This window comes from Nymphalis io, chromosome 28 (genome assembly GCF_905147045.1).
Source record: "Nymphalis io chromosome 28, ilAglIoxx1.1, whole genome shotgun sequence".
NCBI lineage: Eukaryota > Metazoa > Arthropoda > Insecta > Lepidoptera > Nymphalidae > Nymphalis > Nymphalis io.
Window position 1 is genome coordinate 5,297,751 of NC_065915.1, and position 23,509 is coordinate 5,321,259.

Genomic DNA, 23,509 nt, shown 5'->3' on the forward strand with positions numbered 1-23,509 from the left:
AAATACTGAATGGATTTTCATACAGTTTTCTCTAACGGATGAAATGATTCATGTGGAAGGTTTCGGTGTATAATTCATTCATGTTATATGTCAATTGATTGATGAAGCCAATATGGCCTATTGGTAAGAACGCGTGAATCTTAACCGATGATCGTGGGTTCAAACCCGTGCCTATGTGCTTAATTTGTAATTATAAATCATCTCGTGTTTGACGGTGAAGGAAAACGTAAGGAAACCTGCATGTGTCTAATTTCACTGAAATTCTGTTTCACATGTGTATCAACCCGCATTGGAGTAGCGTGGTGGAATAAGCTCCCAACCTTCTCCTCAAAAAGGGAGAGGAGGCCTTTGCCCAGCAGTGGGACATTTACAGGCTGTTACAGTTCTGAAATATGACGATGAATGTTAAAGATATCGGAAAAAATCATGTCGACTGGGAACTTTACTGGCATACACCATAGATTTAGACGGGCGGAATATATGTAGATTATATCTTAAATCTGTCTAGAGTCAAACCTACACAGGATACTGGGAGACAATTCTACCAATTCAAAACGGTAGAAATTCAGAATACCTTGTAAACTTACCTTCGTAATAAATAAATAAAGTAAATTATATGCAAATTTTTTTTTAATATTCTTTTTAAATCTTAAACAAAACAACAATTACAAAAACCCCACTAATATTATATGGAAATGAAAAGGTATATTGTATGACGTAATATGAATGAATTTATTTTATGTCTCCATAAATTACAAGAGCAAGTCTTATCAACTTATTATAACTATTATTATAAATCTGAGTGTTTTTTGTTAATTTTCCTTTTTTTTCAAAAAAAAAAAATGGTACAAGTGCATCGACGTGATTCCACAGAGATAATTAATGAGTGACTTAATTGAGCTGCTTTTAATCCCGGAAAGTTTTATAGAAACGAAGCCGCGTATAAAAACTAATGGTTATACATTTTTCTCCCTATTACTTTATGTATAATTACGATTAAATTATTTTTAATATCTATCACCTAACTCTACCATTATCACTTATATTTTTTGTATTAATGGAAAATATTTAAAATAACTTTAACATTTTTTTATAAATTTAGTCAAATTACAAATGTCTAATAACAGTGCAAAGGCTTCTCGAAGGTTCGGAGTTTTCTCCGCCACGCTGGTAACCCGGTGAATATTCATGTGGTTTTCATACGACCTTTCAAGTTTCCTCACGATATTTTCTTCCAATACCGTAAGCGAAATGTATAATAAAAACAAATAAAGTCACATGAAATGCGGGTTATGCATGCCTGGATTTGAACCTGCAATCTTCAGTTACATTTCACGTTTTCTATCTATTAGGATAACCTTGGCTGAATATTTTAGTAATATAAATTTCTATAACTTTTTTCTAAGCATAATTACCTTGATTTTTTAAAATGCACTTTCGGTCAAACTTTTCATTAAAAATACAATAGTCCGAATAAAACAAATATTTTTTTTTCCTCGTTTTAATATTTTCATGAATAAAATTTGAACAATAATATATAAATACTACTACTACTACTACTAATATATAATAGTAAAACCTTACCGAGTCAAATCCACTAAATATATGTGAATATTTATTACTAAATCGAGCAACACTGTTTACGATCCAGCACAGACTGAATGCGAGATTGGCGGGAACAGCATTTTATTTCTGATTTAAGGATCGCGCTCAGTGTGGGTGTAAAGATATGGTCCTTGGAGTCCTATTATATTTTTAAAAAAAAAATTCGTGACGTGTGGACATGACATTTAAATTTGACATTTTTTAAATGGATCAATCGTAATTTGACATATTGACATGACATCATTTAATTGTTGCGTTAATTGAAATTAATTTAATTAAACACTTGAAAATTTGGAACCAATTAATTTTAATTGTGTTATATACTGACATAATATTTTGCGCTTAATTTGCGTAAAAACACGCCAGAAATAAATGAAAATATTAATTATACTAATTAACTTGACGTTACAGATAATTAACAATTAAATTAACAATTAAAAATTCGCAGAACTGACCTAAAAATTATCATGGATCTCATTTCACTATAACAGTTCTATAAAACACAACATTTCGATAGCATCTTGTTCAGAAGCTTAGCGGCTGTTTAGTTTAACAGTGATTTCGCTCTTTTTGTCATTTATTATAACTGTCAACTTAGAATGTCAATAGACATTCTGGGAATAAAAAAAAAAGAATGACAGAAGGTTTAATGTAAGAAAAAAAAATGGACTCTTAAGCGGATCTTGACAAGAAGAGGTTTTGGACAAAAATGATGCTGAAAAATGGCAACATATACTATTTGGAACATGGATAATGAAAAAGGAGTTGACAGTTGCGGTGACTTATTCGAGCTCGTATTAAATAATTTAAGTATTTTTTAATATGTATATGTGTGTAAAATAAAAATAATTTGTACCGATTAATATAATTGTTTAACTAATAAACCTTCCATGTTCCTAATGCATGTTTAACACATTATTGATATAACATTTGATAGAAGACGCATAACTTAAGTAATCACCCACTAACAACGTTTATAAGTATTATAGATGTGAATTTTTAGGCGTACAAGTCTTACGAAGTTTCGCTTCGAAAATAATAAATCAAAATCATATCATCTCCTTTATGTCTCTGGCTAACAATCTTTACAAATCAGATAAGCCACGCAAAGCTCCCGAGGGACACCAGTCAATCTTAATACAAAGAATATTAACTTCGATACCTTTATTTATTTCTTTGTTTTACACGCTTTTATTACTCCCAAAGATCTCTTTAGTACTTCACTTCTATTTTTCCCATTTCAAAAATAGCCAAGTAACAAAACTAAATAAAGCGTATTATTTTATTCAATACTAGTTCACACCCGCGTGCTGGTTCGGGGTAAGTGGTAGGTAAAAAGTGTATGTTCATCCTTGGGGTTCACGCTTGCTTCATTTCGAATTTGATTAAAATCTCTTCAGCGGCTTAGCTATGAAAACTTAACAGACAGATAGACACTGATCGTAGGGCTTTGTGCAAGCTCGTCTGGATAGGTACCACCTATTCATCAGACATTCTACCGCAAAACAGCAGTACTCGGTATTGTTGTGTTCCGATTTGAAGGGTGAGTGAGCAGGTGTAATTACAGGCACTAGGGACATAACATCTTAGTTCCCAAAGTTGGTGGCGCATTGGCGATGTGACCTATGGTTAATATTTCTTACAATGCCAATGTCTATGGGCTTTGGTGATCACTTACCATATGCTCGTCCGCCTACCTATACTATAAAAAAAATAGAGTTGCGTTCGTATTTATAATATTTGTATATATAAGACTAGCTAAGTAACTAAAACCCGGTTTTCGTTGCCTCTTTGAATTTCTTTGTTCTGTTATCTGATTATGAAATTTCAACAAATATAAATGGTTATCTTTAAGACAAGTAATTAATATAAAATCCATGATTACTTTTAATTATTATTTTTAATAATTTCTATTATGATTAGCGATTATGATTACTCAAATTGAATTTTACTGAGTTTTAATTCGTTACGTTCGACAGAGGCACAAATACATGCACATTTTCTTATTGCGTCGAAAGTTAATAATAAACACAGTTATTTAAAAAAATTGCAACTTTACATTGATTTTTATAGACGTGTGCAAGATATTTCTTAAAAAACTGACAGAATCACGTTTATTTCACAAACATCTTAGTCATGAATATTTTAAAGTCTTGTTAAAAATACCGCATCACGAATGATATAAATTATCAATTAATTATGAAATGAAACTGTATACGAAATTTATTAATAAAACCTGTGAATTTTGTCTTTGTTATAAAATTAATTTAATTAAGAATTCGCTGCTACAAGATTGGCTATGTATTAACATATCAGTGGGTACTGATATGTTAATACATAGCCAATCTTTTTCTTTTGTTTAGATAAAAAGACGTGAATTACTTGTGTTGTTTTTGCGAATACGGAAAAAAATTGCAATTCATTTTTGTCAGTTGGCATTGCAAAATTTTTTTTATTTTTTTATATTGGTACCCAAATATCCAATACCTATTTGTTTTTCAACTAGACGATAAAACATAATGAATACAATAATTCTTTTTGTCGTCCTTATGTGTTATAAGCTTATATTCATTAAGTAGAACTAATGCAGGCATTAAGATACATTCTAATGGAATTGGTCACAATCACACTTAAAATGTTATATCCAGAGTATTTGTACACCGGACACTAACTTATGAATTGGTAAAAAATACTTGCACAAAGTTATTCCTCCACTAAACACTTTGTTATATATAAATAGTATATACTCAACGGTATCATATAATATAAGCGAGTATTGTAAAGAATTTTCCAATAAATTTTCCACGTCTTCATACAAATATTCGATATTTCATATAAGTCAAATAGCTAAAAGAAGAAATATTTTACACATACTCATGCTATATGATGTACACTAGAATGTAATGTCGTTTATTTAAAGTAAATTTCTCAAACATTCAAACCAAAACTTTATAACAATTTACCTAAACAAGTAAAAACTCTAACAAATTTTTCTATGTTTAAATCTCGACTTTATAACCATATTCTGTGTAACGATTCTCTGTTAAAATAATTAATTGAAACTGTTATCTCATCTGTTTTGCTGATCCGAACGAATTGTTATATTTATAAGTTAGATATAAGTTTTCATGTAAATTACGTTGTCGTAATGAGAATAAAGTTCTATACACCGAAATAACGGCAAAGAAACCCCTTTGACATATCCTGCATGAAATAATTTATACTTATTTTTTATTTAAATGTCAATAAAGTTGGTAAGTTTTGGAAGACAAGAATGACCATAACACATTAAGCTGAGATGCTAAAATATAATTTGAAAGCATTCAATACATTTTAAGATATTGATGTGCCTTCCGGAAAACATACAGCATTGCTGTGAAGAAGCAGTCGTATACTTACTTTAATCTGTGGTCGATTGCTACCTTAGACAACTTAGTTCATCTGAATGACACTAGGTGGCGCTAGTTTACCAGCAAGTGCGCGGGAACCGTAGCCATATTCTTTCATAGCGTTGTGTACTTTCGCCAAAGGTGGTCGAAATAATTCTAAAGTAATTCAGTTGCAAATAACTAATTAAATATTTCTATCTATCTTATGAAGTTTTGTGAAAAATTAGTTAACACATTGAATATTTTCGAACATTGAGTTGTTTTTCTATTTGAAATTATGGATCGCACCCCGAATAAAAACGGTGAAGTTAGTGATTCGCATGTGCCTATTTCGGATGGTGTGTATACCGATAATAATCAGTGCCGCAAGGATGAGGATACTACGAATTCAAGCAGTTCGAGCAACGAAGGTGAAAATGAGGGTACTCCCAGAAAGAAACGTCGGCTGGACTCGCAAGTAACGGACGATCCGAGAATCGACGCGTTATATGACCAGGTCAGTTTTCTTAAAAATTTAATAATGCATCAACATTGTGCGACTGATAGCAGCAAATCCAGTAGTCACGTAAACTCAGACCAAGTAAATAAGCTCTTTTTTATCCAACCCCTCGGTGTCAACAAAAACTCTAGATCTAGGTACATACAAGACAGAATTTGACGAGAAAAAACACATGAAACCCGCCGATGGGAATAGGTTAAAACAACTAATAGAGTTTCACCATTTTAACACACCCTTGTGGCAACACGTGCGCTACAATAAAGCATTAGCTGAAGTCACTGCATCTCCGGGATTTTGCAACCTTAAAATTAATGACGAATTGTGATGCCTCAATAAAGGCAAAGACTTTTTGGCCCCTACTGAAGTATTTGTTGCGGGACTAACAAATGCTTTGCTGTACCAAAAGGAGTTGTTGCAATCAGGCTTACAAGAAATACTAGATTGGGCTGTTATAAACCCAAGCGAGCTAAATAGTGACAATCTATTTAATAAAATGAGCGCTACGTTTGGTGAATCTTCCGCTTCCTACAAAAATTCAGAACGCACACTACAGATCGTCAATGGTAAGAGAGCGGAATGTGTGGAGATTAGACGTTCACGACTCATATCAGAAATACATAATAAAAGTATACAAACTGCTTTTCAAAATATTCCACCCAGCGAAGAATTTCATTTTGACGAAGCAAAGCTACTGTCGCTTATTCCGTCTCTCGGAGGGCCACAATGCTGGAACATGTCACAAACTCAAACATTCAAACCAAAAGACAGATCTAGTCCGAAAAGGAAACTTAATGAACCCTCAACATCTAGAAGTTATAATCCCACGAGACCCAATTATCAAAGCTCAGATAAGAAACCACAAAATAAACAAACTTACAAAGGCAAAGCTGACAACAACAAGCAAACTAAAAACATTACATTTCGTAACAGAGATAAGAAAAAATGACTATCCGACACAATCATTCAGGGGGGGTCACCTTGTACAATTCAAAGACAAATGGCAGACTTTGGAGGCAAACAAATTTATCATGACGACAATCACAGGATCCCGAATACCCCTGTTCAAAAAACCCCCCCTTGTTTGACCTACAAAATCAATAATGGACCAGTATGCAACAAAAATTTCCCCTGCCATGACTCAAGTAATTCTCGAACTCCTGAATCAGAATATTCTTCAAGAAGTCAGGGCGAAATCTCCGAGTTTCATCTCCAAACTTTTCTTGCGGAAGAAAAGCGATGGATCGATGCGCCCAATATTCGATCTCCGGGAACTGAACAAATATGTAAAAACGAAACATTTTCGTTTGATTTCTCATACAGATTTGCCGGACTTTCTCCTACCTGGAAACTGGATGACAAAGATCGACATTTCGCAGGCTTACTTTCATGTCCCTATGGCAAAATCACACAGACCCTTTCTCAGAATCAGTTATCAAAACCGTATTTACGAGATGACCTGACCTTTTCTCCTCCATCACATGCTGGGTCGCGGAGACCCTGCGTGCGAAAGATTGTCGAGTGCTAGTCTATCTAGACGACTTTCTTCTGGTGCATCAAAACCGAACCAAGTTGAGTCTTCAAGCTGCGGAAGCCGTAAGACACTTGTAATTATTGGGTTGGAAAGTAAATTTCCAGAAATCTGTCCTGACTCCCACACAAGACTTGGAATATCTAGGGATACGATGGCTAACGGCCAAGAACAAAATGACCCTACCAGACAAGAAAGTAAAGAGCATCAACAACACACTAGAACAGATTATTCAAAAGACACACATGAGTCTACGACATCTACAAACAATGTTGGGACAGCTAAACTTTGACATCCCACGGGGCAGACTACATTGTCGCAATTTGCAAATCTTCCTGCGACGGTTCGACAAGAGATTTCCCCGCCAAGTGCAATGTATCCCGCAGAACGTTTACCGAGAAATGGTGTGGTGGCGCGGAGTCACTCACCACTCGTTACCGATACACGAGGAACCGGCTACCCATTTTCTGGCAACGGATGCCTCAGATGTGGGTTGGTATGCTCAACTGGACGGAAAAATGATGTCAGGGAACTGGTCACACTACCAGAGAAAATGGCACAGCAACAAGAAAGAACTATTCGCCGTTTTCGCTGCTATCAAAATGAACTCAAAAACGCTAGTAAAGTCACATTTACTGATTCAGTCCGACAACCGAACATTGATAGCGTATATCCGAAAAGAAGGTTGTTAGATCTCTCTTTCCTATTTAAGATAATTCGTAACGAGATCGACTGTACTTACTTACTTGAAAAGATATACTATCGTATTCCAAGGCGCAATGTTCGTAGTTTTCTGGGCACTTTTGATGTCAGAATATCAAAAACGAAATTAGGATGTAATGCACCAATGCCTAGATCATCACGGTTGTACAATGGTTTTTGTCAAGATCTAGATATTTTTAATGACTCTGCCATGATTTATCGTAAACGGGCGCTAGAATTGTTGAGAGATGCAAATAAATAATAAATAAATAAATAAATAATAAATAATGTTATCTTAATTTTATTTTGTATTAATTAGTATATTTTTAGTAATTTTTTTTGTAACGTAAACTTTGCATGAATTTAATGAATTATTTAATTTTAATTTGTACCTATATCAATTTCAAACTATTTGTGTTATTAATTTTAATTTTATTAAGTGCATGTTTATTTTTTTATGATCTTTAATTTGTACCAATTTGGACTTTTTTTTTTTTAATCTTTCTACTCATGTTGCTATAATTATGTGTTAATGTATTTTTAAAACAAATATTGTAATTGTTGTGGCTACTTTAAACAGCTTCACATGTTAGCTATTTTTACTAAATTGTTTTACATTTGTCATTAAAACATGTAGTAGCTACTAGTGGTCCTTAAAATAAATAAAATAAAATAAAAAATAAGGCGGAACCAAGTCTTTAGCGTTGCTGGAACTGACATTCAAACTTCTACAGTTAGCGGACAAATTCGAAATAACGCTGTCAGCATATTACCTCCCGGGGAGGTACAACATAATAGCAGACAGGTTATCACGAGGAAAGGACCCGGTGGAATGGCATCTGACACCCGATGTGACCGCGGAAGTCATCCAAAAATGGGGACTTCCCGAAACAGATCTGTTCGCATCAAAAAATACAGCTGTTGTGCGAAACTACGTATCAATAGATTGCAAAGATCAATCCGCATGTTATACAGACGCCTTCAGCAGCCCTTGGAATTACCAGATCGCCTGGGTGTTTCCACCCCCCAGCCTACTACCCAGGGAGTTGGCTCATCTGAACAACGCCATGGGAACTTATCTAGTAGTAGCGCCAGAGTGGCCTTAAGTGTTCCGGCTACAAGACCTGAAATCGAGGGCACTAGAGCAACCGCACGAGCTTCAGAATCTCTCGGAAGTTCTTATAAATGTAACAGCATCGCAACCCCCTCTACAAGTGCAGACATTAGCTCTGAAAGTCTGGAAAATTGGGGGTGGGGCGAACAAATAAAAGACTGGTCTATAGAGGAAAAAGAAGTATTAAGAAAGAGTTGGCGACAATCAACCCTCACTAACTACTTTCCTGCTATAAGGAGATGGCTAGCTTGGTGCTCCAGCTCACAGGTGAACCCAAAAATTCTTCAGCCTACTGATATAGCTAGATTCCTAATACACCTTTTTCTAAAAGAAAATTTAGCATACAGCACGATCCTAGTGCACAAATCAGCAGTTATGACATTTTATGGGCCCCACGTTGAACAATAAACATTCTCTGATTTCATTATCAAACATGTCCTTAAAGCGATTGGAACAGCTAAACCTAAAACTATAAAAAGCTCACTTTAATAGGACCCTAGACTTGTCCTGAATTGGCTATCAACTAACCCCCCTAAAGACACCTTATTCGACTTGTCACGAAGGACGGCAACAGATCTATTGCTATCCATAATCAATATATTTTTAAATAAAACATATTTTTGTGGTAAGGAAAACAGTAATAATAATATTGAAATAAAACGCGATAACGTAGATATTTTTATTCGTTTAATTATATTTTTCTATCAATTTCGTTACATTAGTATACTTATTTTTTTCATTTCATTAAAAAGGAAACAAATCGATTTTATTATTTCTAATTTTTTGTCACATTAAAATAATCAAAAAGCGAAACGTAGCGTATTTGAAAATGTCATTTTGACGTGACAACTAATAGAGTAAATATTGTTTTGTATTTTAATTAAAAATGCCTTTAATCATAATATGTGGTACACCAGTTAGTGGTAAAACGAGTCGGGCAAATGAAGTAAAAGAATTCTTTGAAAAAACACACCAGAAACAAGTCGATATTGTCTCAGAAGATGAGGCTATTTTGAAGTTAGGTTATGATAAAAATTCTAATTATTTAGATTTCCAAAAAGAAAAAAGAGTCCGGGGATATTTAAAGTCTGAAGTAATACGACTTATTAATAAAGATAACGTTGTAGTATTAGACGGAAGCAATTATATTAAAGGTAGTATTAATTTGTATAATTGAACTTTTGACTATGTTAATTGTAATTAAAAATTTGTGATAATTGTCTTTATTTTTTTTGAGAAATACTCAAAAAAAATAAAGACAATTATCACAAATTTAAAAAAAATGTGTATTTAATAAAACACTATTATGATATATGATTTACTGATTCGAGCAATATTAATATGAAATGTTTAGGTTACCGCTATGAATTATACTGCGCATCAAAAGCATCCAAGTCGACTCAATGTACTATTTACACAATCCGTAACCACCAAGAAGCGTGGGAGGACAATGTTAAAAGAATCAATAAAAAAGAAAATGAAGAAAATATAAATAGTACAATAGATCATTCAGATAAAAGTATTTGCAATAAGCCTTATACGGAAGAAGTTTTCAATGCACTTACAAAATTAAGGTAAATTTACTTATAACTTATAAATATTTTTTTATACATTTCTTAAGAAAAATAATAATAATAGTCCTCCAGACCAATTTTGGCCACAGTGGCAATCTCAAGAGAGATTAGCCAACTGCACAGGAAATTATAGTACACAAGTGTGTACGCAAACACAGGTGCACTCTCTATTCCCTAACTCCCATAAACCGATGGGAAATCACAACCAGAAAGAGTTCAGGTGCAAGACCAATGACTTTACACGCTTTCCGAGGCAGAGAAGTGTACACACTTCCTTTTTAAAAAAAAAATATCACAGGAAATCGAGGAAGACTGAATTGTTTTATGAACATAAGTAATATATTTTATGATGGTAATGTGTAATTTTGATTGAATTGTATTTTATTTTATGGTATGTATATAGAATATCCATATATGTAATATGTAAGGGTATCCAGTATAAACTCCTTATCCTATATTAGGATAATCCCATAGATATCATCCTATCAAATATTCTACTGCCAAACAGTCAAGTAATCTACTGCCTTTTTCCGTAGTTATTGTAGTATTTCTTTTGTAATCAGGGCGTATCCTGGAGCCTTTCAGTCTTTAAGGCCATTTATCGTTCGCCACACTTCAGTTACTTTTACTGGACGAGGTGGTCAACGCCATCTTATACGGTTGATTCAGAAAGTCTTTTACCTCTCTTTGTGCCTCCAGATTGTCTGTTTCATTGGGTGAGAAAACAGCAACAGATGATTGGCAAACTCGTTAGCCTTCTCCTGGGCGGTTTTAGCCTAGCTATCATTGCTCTTCCTTCTGGGTGGTTTGGCTACCTGAGGTTTGTTGTAGAACTTGGCAAATTTCCATAAGGAATAGTTACTGGGTGCTGTAAGCGTAAGTGACTCTTGTTTAGCTTCGAGCGTAGCATCGTGCCATTCAGTGAGGAATGTTTTTCGATCTTGTATAGTGCTCTAATGTTAAGTGCTCGTTTATCTTCCGCATTTCTACTAAGTTGCCAAATAGTCGCCGTTTTTCGAGAACTAGGCTTTTAACATCTAGTGGCGAATTTGAAATAGTACCGTGTTATGTGTTAGTAATGGCGTAATTTTCCAACAAGAATCTTGTATGAGCATAGTAATATTTTTTGTTGCCTCTTCAATATCTTCGGAATATTTAGAGCTACTTTTAAATTTATATTTTCCTCGATGTATTCACGGAATGACTCCCAATCAGTGTGATTATTACATAGTCTATGTGGTCTTTCAACTTCAACAACCATAGCGCTAACACTAAGTAATATGGTCTGATGAGCCATCCAGGCGGGACTCGGCTCGTACATACGAACTAGATAAGCCCTTAGTGATGACAAAGTCCAAGAGATCGGGAATCTTGTTTGTATCTGCAGGCCAGTATGTGAGTTCACTAGGTGGTGCAGTGAGCTTCTGAAATCAACATGACATCGAGTTTGTGTTTGTTTAATAAGTGACCTACGTTATCTTTGTTTGGAGCCAGACCATTCGGGTTCCAGGTGGCCATACGCAATACCGCCGTTATTTAATTTTGTTAAACAATGATTTTATGTGTTGCATTAGTTTACTCATGTGTGTAGCTCGAACTTTTCTTTTTGTTTTATAAACAGTTTTTCTAGTGTTCTGTTCTCTTGGAGCTCTTCAAGAAAAACTTCTTTTGTAAAGGGTTCTTTTGTAGTTGATCATCTTGGTCTACTGGATTTTGCGATGTCTGATTTGTTTCCCTCTTTACCAGTGTTGGCATTTGATGTCGAGGTTGGTTTGTTAGTTCCAAGGATAGGAAAATCCATCAAATCTAAAAGTAAATTTGCTAACATCCTCCACACCGTAAAGAACTATTGGCGGGGGCTTGCTGGGTTTTATTGATGCCTTAATTCTTTTCAGGGCGGTCGACAGGTAAGTCACTGAATCTATTGGCAGTTTTGATTCCATCAGATGGAGTTATGGTTTTTTTTCCTTTTATAGTTATTTCCTGAGGTTATTGCCATTGAGGCGGGTGAGGGCTGCTTTCTTTAGGATGTAATTGTGTTGGTATATTCTCCGCTTCAGTAGGTGTTTGATTAATGGAAGTAGGAGGTATAGGTATTGTTCCAATGGAGAAACTTTTCGGCCTACTTATGAACAGGCTAGGGTGAAATGCTTGTTGAATGATCTTCTTTCCAGTAGAATTTGCTGATATAGAAGCCTGGTTACCCGCTTCTACGCAGTCTTCGGTAGCCAATTTCACACCATTTAGCCGGGATACCAGGTGGCGCCGGGGGTTAGCCGGATCGCATGACAAATCACACTCGTTATTGAAACTTTCTATTTTAAAAAGAAGGTTGGGATAAGAAACTGACTTTCCCAAGGTCCCATTCTAGGCCCGTAGTGACCTTGGACAGGTTAGTTACCGCCGCCTGTTGCTCGGCGTTGTTGTTCTTTTAGCGCCACCCTGAAGGGACGTGTAGGGCAGCAAAGGGCAATGTTCCTTCCCCCCAAAAACAGATAATTAAGGACTAAAATGTACATGTAATAAAACACTAGTTTTTATCACAGATTTGAAGAACCTGTTTCCAGTAATAGATGGGATAGTCCACTTTTCATTGTACAACCAACGGATAAATTGGATTTGGAGGGTATTTATAAAGTTCTGTTTGAAAAGAAACCTCCTCCGCCAAACATGAGTACACAAAATGTATGTATTTTTTATATAATCATGATACAAATATTTGAATAATAAATGCTTTCAGGAGACCAGGACACTGATTTTCTAACCACTATCACAACCAATGTTTATATTGTATCTATAATTCATCTTACACTCGGCGATGAAGGAAAACATTGTAAGAAAATCTGCATGTGTTGTGTATTAAACTTGATTGAAAAACTTACTCCCATGGATAACGTTAATATTGTATGATTAACAAATTGCTTTTCTTTCAGGCTCCCCTGAGTTCTACAAATTTTCTTTATGAACTCGACAAAGTGACTCAAGCTATTTCAAAACATATCCTAGAATCAAAACAACTGAATCTAGACAAAGTGAAATTCCCAGACTATCCGGAATGTGAACTTGAAGTCAGTGTCATGAACACAATCAATCCACAACAGCTCCTGCGACTACGAAGGCAGTTCCTGACTTATGCTAAAATGAACCATTCAAATGAAAATACTAATAAAATTGGAAGATATTTTATACAATATTTAAATAAAACACTAACAGATTGATTTTTACTTTTGTTATTTTTTTATTTGATTTTTGACACTTTCTAAGCTACTTGTACGTAGGGCAGATCAGTTATAACCCTCCCATAAATGCGTGGCGTCTCGTTGACCTCGGAACCTCGAAGGCCCCACACTTTTAAAATAAAACAAATAAATACACAATAATAGACGATTTTATTAATCTCTTTACAATGTACTTAAAACAAAATGAGGATGTTATATCACATTAAACTTCATAAGATGAATTCCCAAATAAATAATACTTTGTGATATTAAATACAAGTATTTATTGTAATTAAATATTTTGTATTTATATTCAATAACATTTATTTCGAATGTTTATTTTGAAATGTAGATTACCAAACAGTTTTGTTTCATACAATTGTTTAATAAGATAAGTTGGAACATATAAAACATGTTACCGAAAACTCCTTTAATTTTCATCCTAATTAAAGCTAAGGCTATATTGATGATTGGAATTAAAGATTTCGAAGCCGTTACACGTTACTATCCAAATTTAAAACATAATTTTTTATTATTGCTAATGCTAATTTCTTTTACATTTTTATGAAAACATTTAAAACAGGATGAAATATAAATGCAATTATTTTAAAAGCAAACTAATATTGAGACGGTTCTTATGTTGGTAGTCTTTAAGCTGGTGGGTATTATCTAAAAACAATACTATCTATAACCGTCGCTCGAATAAAAACCTTAGTTCGACTATGTTAGTATAGTAGATAGGTAAGTTTTTGAAACTTTTCACTTTCAAAAACTTTGATTTGACATTTCATGCATTTTTTGTATTTTTCAAATGTCAAAAGGATTTCGATTAAACAGCCCAGTAAAAAATAAATTTTATATTTTCCAATGGCAATAACGCGCATGCCTATTCTTATTTAACAAATGCTACAAAACAATTATTGTGATAAGTTACTAAAAATTATCGGATTGTGGATGAGACCAGACTTGGACAAAATGTAATCAGATTAACGATTACAATTGCAATGTGTAATCATCAATCACAGATTAACTTTGTTCCAGAATAGTCCTTACTTTTTTGATTAATTCCGTTGCACTGTAATCGTGATTAATCGTAATCATTAATCTGATTACATTTCGCCCAAGTCTAGATGAGGCTAACACGACCATAGATATTGGTAAAAAGTAAAAATCTATGACATAACTATTGGTGGATGATGATGACAATATATTTCAATATTTCATTTATTGTGATATGCAAATTAAACCAATGAATTTTTAATTCTGAATTTTAAGAAAAAAAATCCAGTTATTAGGTGGGTAAAAAAAATTGTATTTTATATATATATATATAGTTGGTTTACTGCAAGAAATCATTAATTTCAAATATTAACCAATCACAATGACATTTGGATTTAATCTGAACGCTCATTGGTTGCGTCATCAACGACTTTGAAGCTCTACTTGATGATTTTTATCATAAACACACATTTTTTCTATATTTAATGTACCATAAATACTTTGGAAAATAATAATATGTTTCTGTACTTCGTATAACTACTAACTGTCTACTGACTACTGGTAGTATAAGTTATATATATAAATAATTAATAACAATGGGTACATAATGATTTTTTGCACTTAATAAGTTCTTGCAGTGAGTCAATGATATCAAATTATTTTTATTATATAACTACACTTTGACATATAAGGTAAAAGATGAGATCAAATATGGTTAAAATAAGAGCAGAAGAAGAAGAGAAGAAGACGAAGTGATAATATAGCATCTTATTTATGTCCCAGAGCTGGAAGTGGCCTTTAATAAGGTCTGAAGCTTATTGAGAATATTTTAATTTACATTGTTGTAGAAATATTTTTGTCATGCTTAATATTTTCATTATTTTATATTTTTATAATATTAGTAAACATTTTCATTGATTAATTTAGGTAAGTCTTTTTCTTGTTATTATAGTTTTTAATATGCATAACATAATTTTAACATAAAAACTATTGTTTCAACAATCTGAGCCATCTCGTTTCAAATAAAACTTTATATCAACCGTTATGTAATTTAAAACATATATATGCAAAACACTAACAAGTTTTCGTCTGTACATACATATATATTTTGGCATATTATATTCATCATCATTCAGTGATATCGACTAAACATTGTTAATGCCGAAGAGAACATGTATTATCTTCGAATGACGGGATATAAAGATAAACAAACCTTAGACTTACATGTTCCATACGATTTGCCACTATCTCTTGTTATATTATACACTAAAAACAGTCATTTATTAATATATCTTTATATATAATATAATACATCACTGTACCATATAACTTCTTATATCCGCTTTAAGTCCCGATAACAACATCGCAGACATCCATAATGAATAACACAGATTATTTAAACTTCGACCAATCATATAACATCATTTCACGGTCAAAGTTGTTTTTTTTATCTTTACTCCATCCATTTGTATATAGTATATATATATATATATATATTAATTAGCCTTGGTACAATATTAGCTTAATACTGAGAAAACATATTATAAACTTCATATAATACAATGAATAGCTTTGAAACAATGGCATCTATATTAACGAAGCCTTTACAACCACACTAACATAAAAAAATGTGAAAATATTCTTTAGTTTGTCCCGTTTTTAGCAGCAACGGTTTATATTTTACATACATATATATCGTCATAGGACAAACACTGTTTTGAGATTAATTAATACATAAGTGGATAAAGCGCTATGTCGCATTTTTAAACTTTTTAAATTTGTTACCTCAATGAACACTTTGTCACTATACTCGTGATGCTACCTTCAGCTGTCACTTTGTAATACTTCAAGAATTACAAACGTATTGGATGAGTTGCGTATGTACAAGAATTAGTAATCAAATCAAAAACATGAAACAGACAATTATTTAAAATCATTGTTTCATAACACCTTCTTCTACTATTGTCTTTTAACAAAACATAGAGAAACCGAATCATAGAGATAAAATGTTACATTAATGACATTCAGCAAGTTGTATCACAACTCTTTTTTTTATAATATATATAGGCAGTCTGGTAGATCGGACTCATGATGGTAAGTGGTCACCACCGCACTTAGTCATTAGTGCCGTGTGAAATATAAACCATGCCTTAGAAAACTAACTTATTAAACGGGGATACAACAAAACCAATCTCATCACTTTTTTAGTAAATATGACAATAAATACAAAAATAATATATAAACTTTAATAGTAGCGTTCAACCGCTTAACTTGTAAACATTGTTTGGCGAATGAATTGTTTAACGATGCTGTCTCTTTCTTTCGAATGTCAATGGAATGACGACAGAAAGAGCGAAATCAATGTTTAACTAAATAGTCGCTGAGCAAATTTATTAAATATATTATAGAACTGCAGATATGTCATTGTGCAATGATTATGTCCATATGTTATTCGCTGGCATTGACATGAAATACTTTTTACATACATAACAAAACCGTGGGTACACATTATGTTCATTATGGATTAAATATTAAATTTTCTGTGATCAAACTCGAGACTCACCCAGGAAATCAGTTGTGAAATTCAAAAAGTAAGATGCGACATTGATAATAATAGTTATTACATTACGCATCAAAATAGTACATCAACATAAGTCGGTTGTCAACATTTCACGGATGAGTAATGAAGTAAGTTCTTACAGAATAGCACTGCGGGACATTTAAATAGTATGATCACAAACAACACTAACAATGTTCTTCCTTGAGTTAAATAGAATATTCCAATCGATGAAGGAGTAAATATAAACAAACCTTAGATTTACACTACAAACAGTTCTTGATTAATACATCCTTATTTATAACACAACACCATTCCACATAACTATGTATATCCACTTTAATATAACTTCCACAGTACCGACAAAAAAATCACTGACATTTATAATAGATTATAAAAGATGTCGGCCATATTGTTTCAGTTCAAGTTCAAACTTGTTTATATGTCTTTACTGTGGTTGGTTCTTTCTGTGGTTGGAAGAGGCTATAGTACTATATGAAGATATAATGACTCACAGACCATTAAATTAGTTTGTTTTTCACCAGTATTGACCATTTATATTAATAATACTTTTTTATGTTGGAAAAGGCTTCTTACACACGAAGAAAACAGATTTATATTCGTGTTGCATCATCGAGTTTGGATTTTGAGCATATTTCGTTTTAACACCCGTTTGTTCTTTCTGTAACATAAAAAAAAAAAAAATTACAATGAGAAAGACCGCTCAAGGACTACGTAAGCACTAAAGGCTAGTAGGACATTTTTACTGTGCTTGCTTTTGTTGAGCAAACAGTAATAGTTTGTAGTGTTGTATTACAGTTTGAAGAGTAAGTGAGATGTAACTACAGGCCCAAGGGACATAACATCTTAGTTCTCAAGGTTGGTGGCGAATTGGCGATGTAAGGAATGTTTTTTTTTTTTTTTATAGAATAGGAAGGCGGACGAGCATATGGTCCATCTGATGATAAGTGGTTACCAACGCCCTTAGACATTGACATTGTAAGAAATGTTAACCATCGCTTACATCACCAATGCGCCACCAACCTTGGGAACTAAGATGTTATGCCCCTTGTGCCTGTAATTACACTGGCTCACTCACCCTTCAAACCGAAACACAACAATACCGTTATATACCGTACAATTTTCTAAAAATTATAACTCATTAAATAAATAAATAACAATGCCTACTTAAGCACATGAGTGGAAGAGGGGGTAAAAGATTTGCCTATTTTAGCGAACTATATAAATTACTAACAATCTGCTTAAAAGATCTAAATAAAACTTACCAAAACTTCAAACCCGACATCCTTTATGATATCCAGTAAAATATCATATGGTGGCTCAATACTGATTTCTGTTGCCATGTCACTGAAAAGAAAAAAAAATACACATTTTGAATAATTCTATTTTTGATTTATATTTTTGTTTTCTTCCCATTAATATTTTTTTGGATATAAAGAAATTAAGTTATAGTCTGTAAATGTCCCACTGCTGGGCTACATTTACTGATTCGAGGATAAACCGAGAATTATTTATATATCGGCAGAAGACGATCTTGGCATATATTATGTGCATATTTACAGTCAATCTAGTGCCACACTAGAAAAATATAAAAAAAAAATACAAGATATGTCACCTATAATGGTACAGCAGTGGCCCAAGGTTGATCCAGTATCCCCCCGGACGTAATATTGCATATATCCTTTCTATAAACTCGATGACATTCGGCGCACAGTCGATGAAGAAACATGTCGCGACGCAATGCCATTCGTCTAAATCCGTATACACCTGGAATTTTTTTTTTAACATTTCTAGAGTCATATGTATTGGGTTAGAGCGAGAGGAGCGACCGCTCTAGACACCATGGGGCGCGACAATAACAAAAAATATTACGTACATACATAAGAGTTGTATGATTTATATTAATATGGTAATTATTAAACATATATATTAAACAATATTTAAAATTAATATATAACTAAAAAAGTTTATTTAAGTTTTTTATGTCAAATTGGTAGAAAGATTGGCAATTGAGCCGTCTGATGGTAAGTGGTCATCACTACGACTATAGACATTGGCATTCAAGAAGTAGAAACTCTTCCTTAAATCGTCAATATACTATCAACCTTGGAAACTAAGATATTATGTCTCTTGTGCATGTAGTTACATTGGCTTACTCACCAATCAAACCGGAACACAACAATGCTAACTAATATACTGTTTGATGGCAGAATATGTGATGAGTCGGTGGTACCTTGACTTGTACCAAGTAAATACCTTCAGGAAGTCCCCGGCTGCTATAGAGAAGTGCGAATGCCTGGTGGCGGGCGGCACGTCCGGGAACGTGGCGGCCTGTATCTGGTGCTCACTGGTCATGTGGTTCACGTACTGATGGACCCAGGGATACACCGTGTGTTTGTTTGCCTGGAATTGAATTGATTTTAAAGCTCCAATGGCAGGAGAGAGCAATATCGATCTTGAATTGACGCAACATTATTAGCCTTATTATCTAACGCAACCCCCCCCCCCCCCATCATGACTAACTAATCTAAACTAAATAAATGAAATTAAATTTCAAATCAAATGTCTCCCTCATTTCTGAGTTAAATATATTACACTCACCTCAGGACATTTATTCAATATGAAGTTACTCGCGAACAACATGAACAGCGAGAACTCGTTCCCTTGGCACGAATACCCTCTGGCAGCGATCTCCCACGCCAGCCTGCCGAGACCAGCGCCCGGCACCAGCACCTTGATGTGTGACCTATCACTGTAAAAATCGTCAAATAATTAAAGCCAATTATGAGGGCAATTGATGATACTCCTGATCGAATTTGACCACGGCTGTCATTCTCAAGAGAGACGAGACAACTGCATGGGACATATCATAGTCCACAAGTGTGTGCACAAATCCGCCTCAACCGAAAAGAGTTCAAATACTTTTCTAGGTCCAGGAGCGTACACATTTCAACATTGATACAAAATATGCCAATAATATTTGTAAGTCTGAAACGGGTTTTGAACCCAGGACCTGGAGATCTGCGGCTTATAAGGCACTAGATCAAAGAGACAGTCGTAGTCAATTGGTAAAATAGATCTGTATAGAATTTCGCACTCACCTAAATTCTTCTGGTGGATATCTTGATTCTAACTCCTCGAGTATGGGTTTATAGCACTGTTCCCGCTCAGCTGCACCCGCGTCGCTCCAGTCTCTTACTATATTTTTTAATACCGATTGTACCTTCAAACAAAAAAAAATAATTAAATCCAATATGTTATAGTATGTTATATATATTAATATATATATTTTTTCTATCTCCACAGACTTGTATCGATACTTTTTATTTATTATTATTATTAGCAGGCTCCTAATATTATAAATGTGGCAGTTGGTATGTTTGTTACTATCTCACGCATAAACTGCTGGATGAATTTGGATGAAATTTGCAATAGTCCAGTTCTTCCACTTTCATTTGGAAAACCTCTACCCAATAGATTATGACCTTATTATACATGTGTGACTGTCTCGTTGGTCTAGTGGCTACATGTAATGCCGCAGACCCGGAAGTCCTGTGTTCAAATCCCAGGTCACGCCAATAAAAAGTTATCGAGTTTTTCTGTCGAAAGTTCTCAGTAGCAACTCGGAGTCTGAAAGTTGAAAGTGTGTACAATCCCGTGCCTCGAAAAGCACGTAAAACCATTAGTCCTGCACCTGAACACTTTCTAGTTGTGTCGGATTGCCGTCCACTTGTGCACTATAATATCTCCTGGCTAATCTCTCTTGAGATTGGCAGCCGTGGCCGAAATCGGTCTGGAGGACATTATTATTATTATTATACATGTAGAAAAAGGTAAATTCAATACGAAAACCAACCTTTTCAACATCATGCTGCATTTTATGTTGTTTCTGCGATGGTATTTCACAGTTATTATAATTACAGCCGAAGCTCTCCATCCTGTTTGTATTTGCATCAATACTGTGGTCAACATTTTCAAACATTGTATCTACGTCCCTTATTATAAGATGTACAACACTATTATTAACATCTAAACATTTTTTAAACTTTATGAGGTAGCTTTTGTACTTTTCTAGTCTACGTTGGTGATTTGGTTGGAGCATGGAAACTATTTTCTCCGATTTATGTATCCTATCAAGGCTGCACAATCTGAAAACAAAAAAAAAAAACAAATTACATTCAAAAAGAAGAATACAGAAAAAATCTGATCTATTATTACAGGTTAACAAAATTCTAATCTAAATAAAAAAAAAAAAATCTCAAACAGCATTATGATAATACTTTTTCGTCGTGTGTATATCTTTTTTCTATCTTATATAAATGTATGTTATCTGACATAGATTTATATCTAAGGTAATATTTTTATAATATGAATTTGACTTCTAAATACTAGTTAAAAAATTTAACAATTATTTAATTTTATTTTTATATTAAAGTTAGGCGAACTAGCCAATTGGCCACTTAAGGGTAAATGGTCGCCACCACCACCCATAGACATTGGTGATGTAAGGAATATTAACCATTCCTTATATTACCAATGTGCCACCAACCTTGGGAACTAAGATGTTATGTCCTTTGTGCCTTTAGTTACACTGGCCCAATCACCCTTAAAACTGCAACACAATAACTCTATTTGTTTTATAATGTAGAATATGCAATGAGTAATATTTCATATAAATATTGCATTGAAAAATAATAAAGAATCAATTACTTATAAGCAATACTTTTTATGTAATTAAACATAAAATATGTGGAGAAAAACAATATATATTCAATTATATTATATACATCATAAATCTACATACATCACAAAGCTAGTCATAAATATTACATCACATTTCTCATAAAATTAGTCATAAAAGATGCATCACATTTATTAATTAAAGTACAAATACAAAGGTAAATGTCTTCTTACATATTTAATTTAAATTTATAGTTAACATAACTTCAAAAGTATTGTATGTAAAGGGACAAGCAAGAAACTAAACATATACTTTTTTCTTACAATTAAATTACTATGATAATTAAATACAATTCAATCACTATTTATCCTGCTTGGAAATGAATGAACACTAACTTTTTTCATCTATATAATATTATTTGAATTGGCACATCTTATTAATCAATGAATAATTTTTAAATATAAGATTTAACGGATTTTTAGACAAAGATATTAATGGAATGCTTTTATAGTTTAGTAATTATTCTTAGTTAATAAATAGTGTAATTAGTTATGTGTAATGTCATAAAAAGGAAAAATTATGCATTTTAATATGCATACATGCACAATCATGATCAAAAGACTTTACGATTAATTTTAGTAAACAAGTTTATTTTATAACAGAATGGAACAAAGAATTTGTTTTGTTTTATATATATATTTTAAAATAACCAGTTCTAATTAACCCAACAGATTATATCATATTTTCATTACTATGAAAAGCTTGAGATAAAAATTTAGATAATTACTGTGATTATAATGATATTATCTGACTAATATTTTTTTATGTAGCCATTTTTAATCATTTATTTATAAAAAATGAAAATATTACAACATTTTTTATTTATATTTCAATTTTATTTTTAAAAGTAAGTATATAAATAAAACAGTGAATATCGGTATAACGAGATACGGCGGAACATTTATTTAAATATCCTGTTATTATAAGTGGTGAAAAATAGCATCCCAACACCTGTGAAATAGACCTAATAACCCAAGGTCATTAAGGCCAAAGTTCCACACGTGTATAGGATGTAAACAAAGCTTATTGTTGCAACTAAGGAGGTTAATTACTTATACTAATTTGATCTACCGAACTGTTGCTATGTCGGAATACATTATTTATACCTATATAGGTTAACCGAAAATGTGTTTAAAGTACCCTGTAAAATATAAAAAAACAATGTCATTTATTCATTTTAAGCAATTATTTACTCACTTGTAATATTTAAAAGCGTTCACGACTGCTCGAAAATGGGCGCGCTCCTTTGCCTCATCAATTTCTTCAGCTGCCCCCATGGAAGACATTATTAAAATATATAGGCAATAGAATTTTGTAAATTTACTACGAAGAGGATAAATTTATTTAACAATATATTAACATTCACTTTTACTTAGCAACAAAGGAAAGCGACTCCCTTGTTCTTTGATGTTCCATTTTCATTTGAATTTGTCAAATTGACGTTTAAGGAATGATGACATTATAACGCTTTTTCTGTTGTATTTGATTGCACAGATGCGATGCGAAAGGGGGTGCATTTGAAATAAAATGACACTTATATAAGAAATAAGTTTTTCATACTA

General features: G+C 33.1%; 2 protein-coding genes across 2 annotated transcripts; one reads left to right on the plus strand and one right to left on the minus strand.

Moving 5' to 3' along the window:
- The first annotated feature begins 9,670 nt into the window (after positions 1–9,670).
- On the plus strand, positions 9,671–13,635 carry LOC126779119 (protein KTI12 homolog). The gene is made up of 4 exons (XM_050502967.1): positions 9,671–9,991; positions 10,192–10,411; positions 12,958–13,096; positions 13,345–13,635. The coding sequence occupies exons 1-4, from the start codon at positions 9,724–9,726 to the stop codon at positions 13,627–13,629; spliced, it is 912 nt and encodes a 303-aa protein (XP_050358924.1). The 5' UTR covers positions 9,671–9,723; the 3' UTR covers positions 13,630–13,635.
- A 371-nt stretch (positions 13,636–14,006) lies between these two features.
- Positions 14,007–23,355, minus strand: LOC126779103 (carnosine N-methyltransferase). Its single transcript, XM_050502940.1, has 8 exons — positions 23,145–23,355; positions 21,063–21,354; positions 20,308–20,429; positions 19,808–19,958; positions 19,463–19,609; positions 18,822–18,973; positions 18,472–18,553; positions 14,007–17,867 (listed from the first exon to the last, which is right to left on the minus strand). Exons 1-8 carry the CDS (start codon positions 23,231–23,233, stop codon positions 17,760–17,762), a joined length of 1,143 nt encoding a protein of 380 aa, XP_050358897.1. The 5' UTR covers positions 23,234–23,355; the 3' UTR covers positions 14,007–17,759.
- Between the last annotated feature and the right edge of the window lie 154 nt (positions 23,356–23,509).

Coding starts and splice junctions, on each gene's coding strand:
- LOC126779103 (XM_050502940.1), bottom strand. CDS start 23,233: ATGTCTTCCATGGGGGCAGCTGAAGAAATTGATGAGGCAAAGGAGCGC. Junction 21,355..23,144: donor AACGCTTTTAAATATTACAA/GTGAGTAAATAA, acceptor TTTTGTTTTCAG/ATTGTGCAGCCTTGATAGGA. Junction 20,430..21,062: donor TGCAGCATGATGTTGAAAAG/GTTGGTTTTCGT, acceptor TTTTGTTTGAAG/GTACAATCGGTATTAAAAAA.
- LOC126779119 (XM_050502967.1), top strand. CDS start 9,724: ATGCCTTTAATCATAATATGTGGTACACCAGTTAGTGGTAAAACGAGT. Junction 9,992..10,191: donor CGGAAGCAATTATATTAAAG/GTAGTATTAATT, acceptor TGAAATGTTTAG/GTTACCGCTATGAATTATAC. Junction 13,097..13,344: donor CAAACATGAGTACACAAAAT/GTATGTATTTTT, acceptor CTTTTCTTTCAG/GCTCCCCTGAGTTCTACAAA.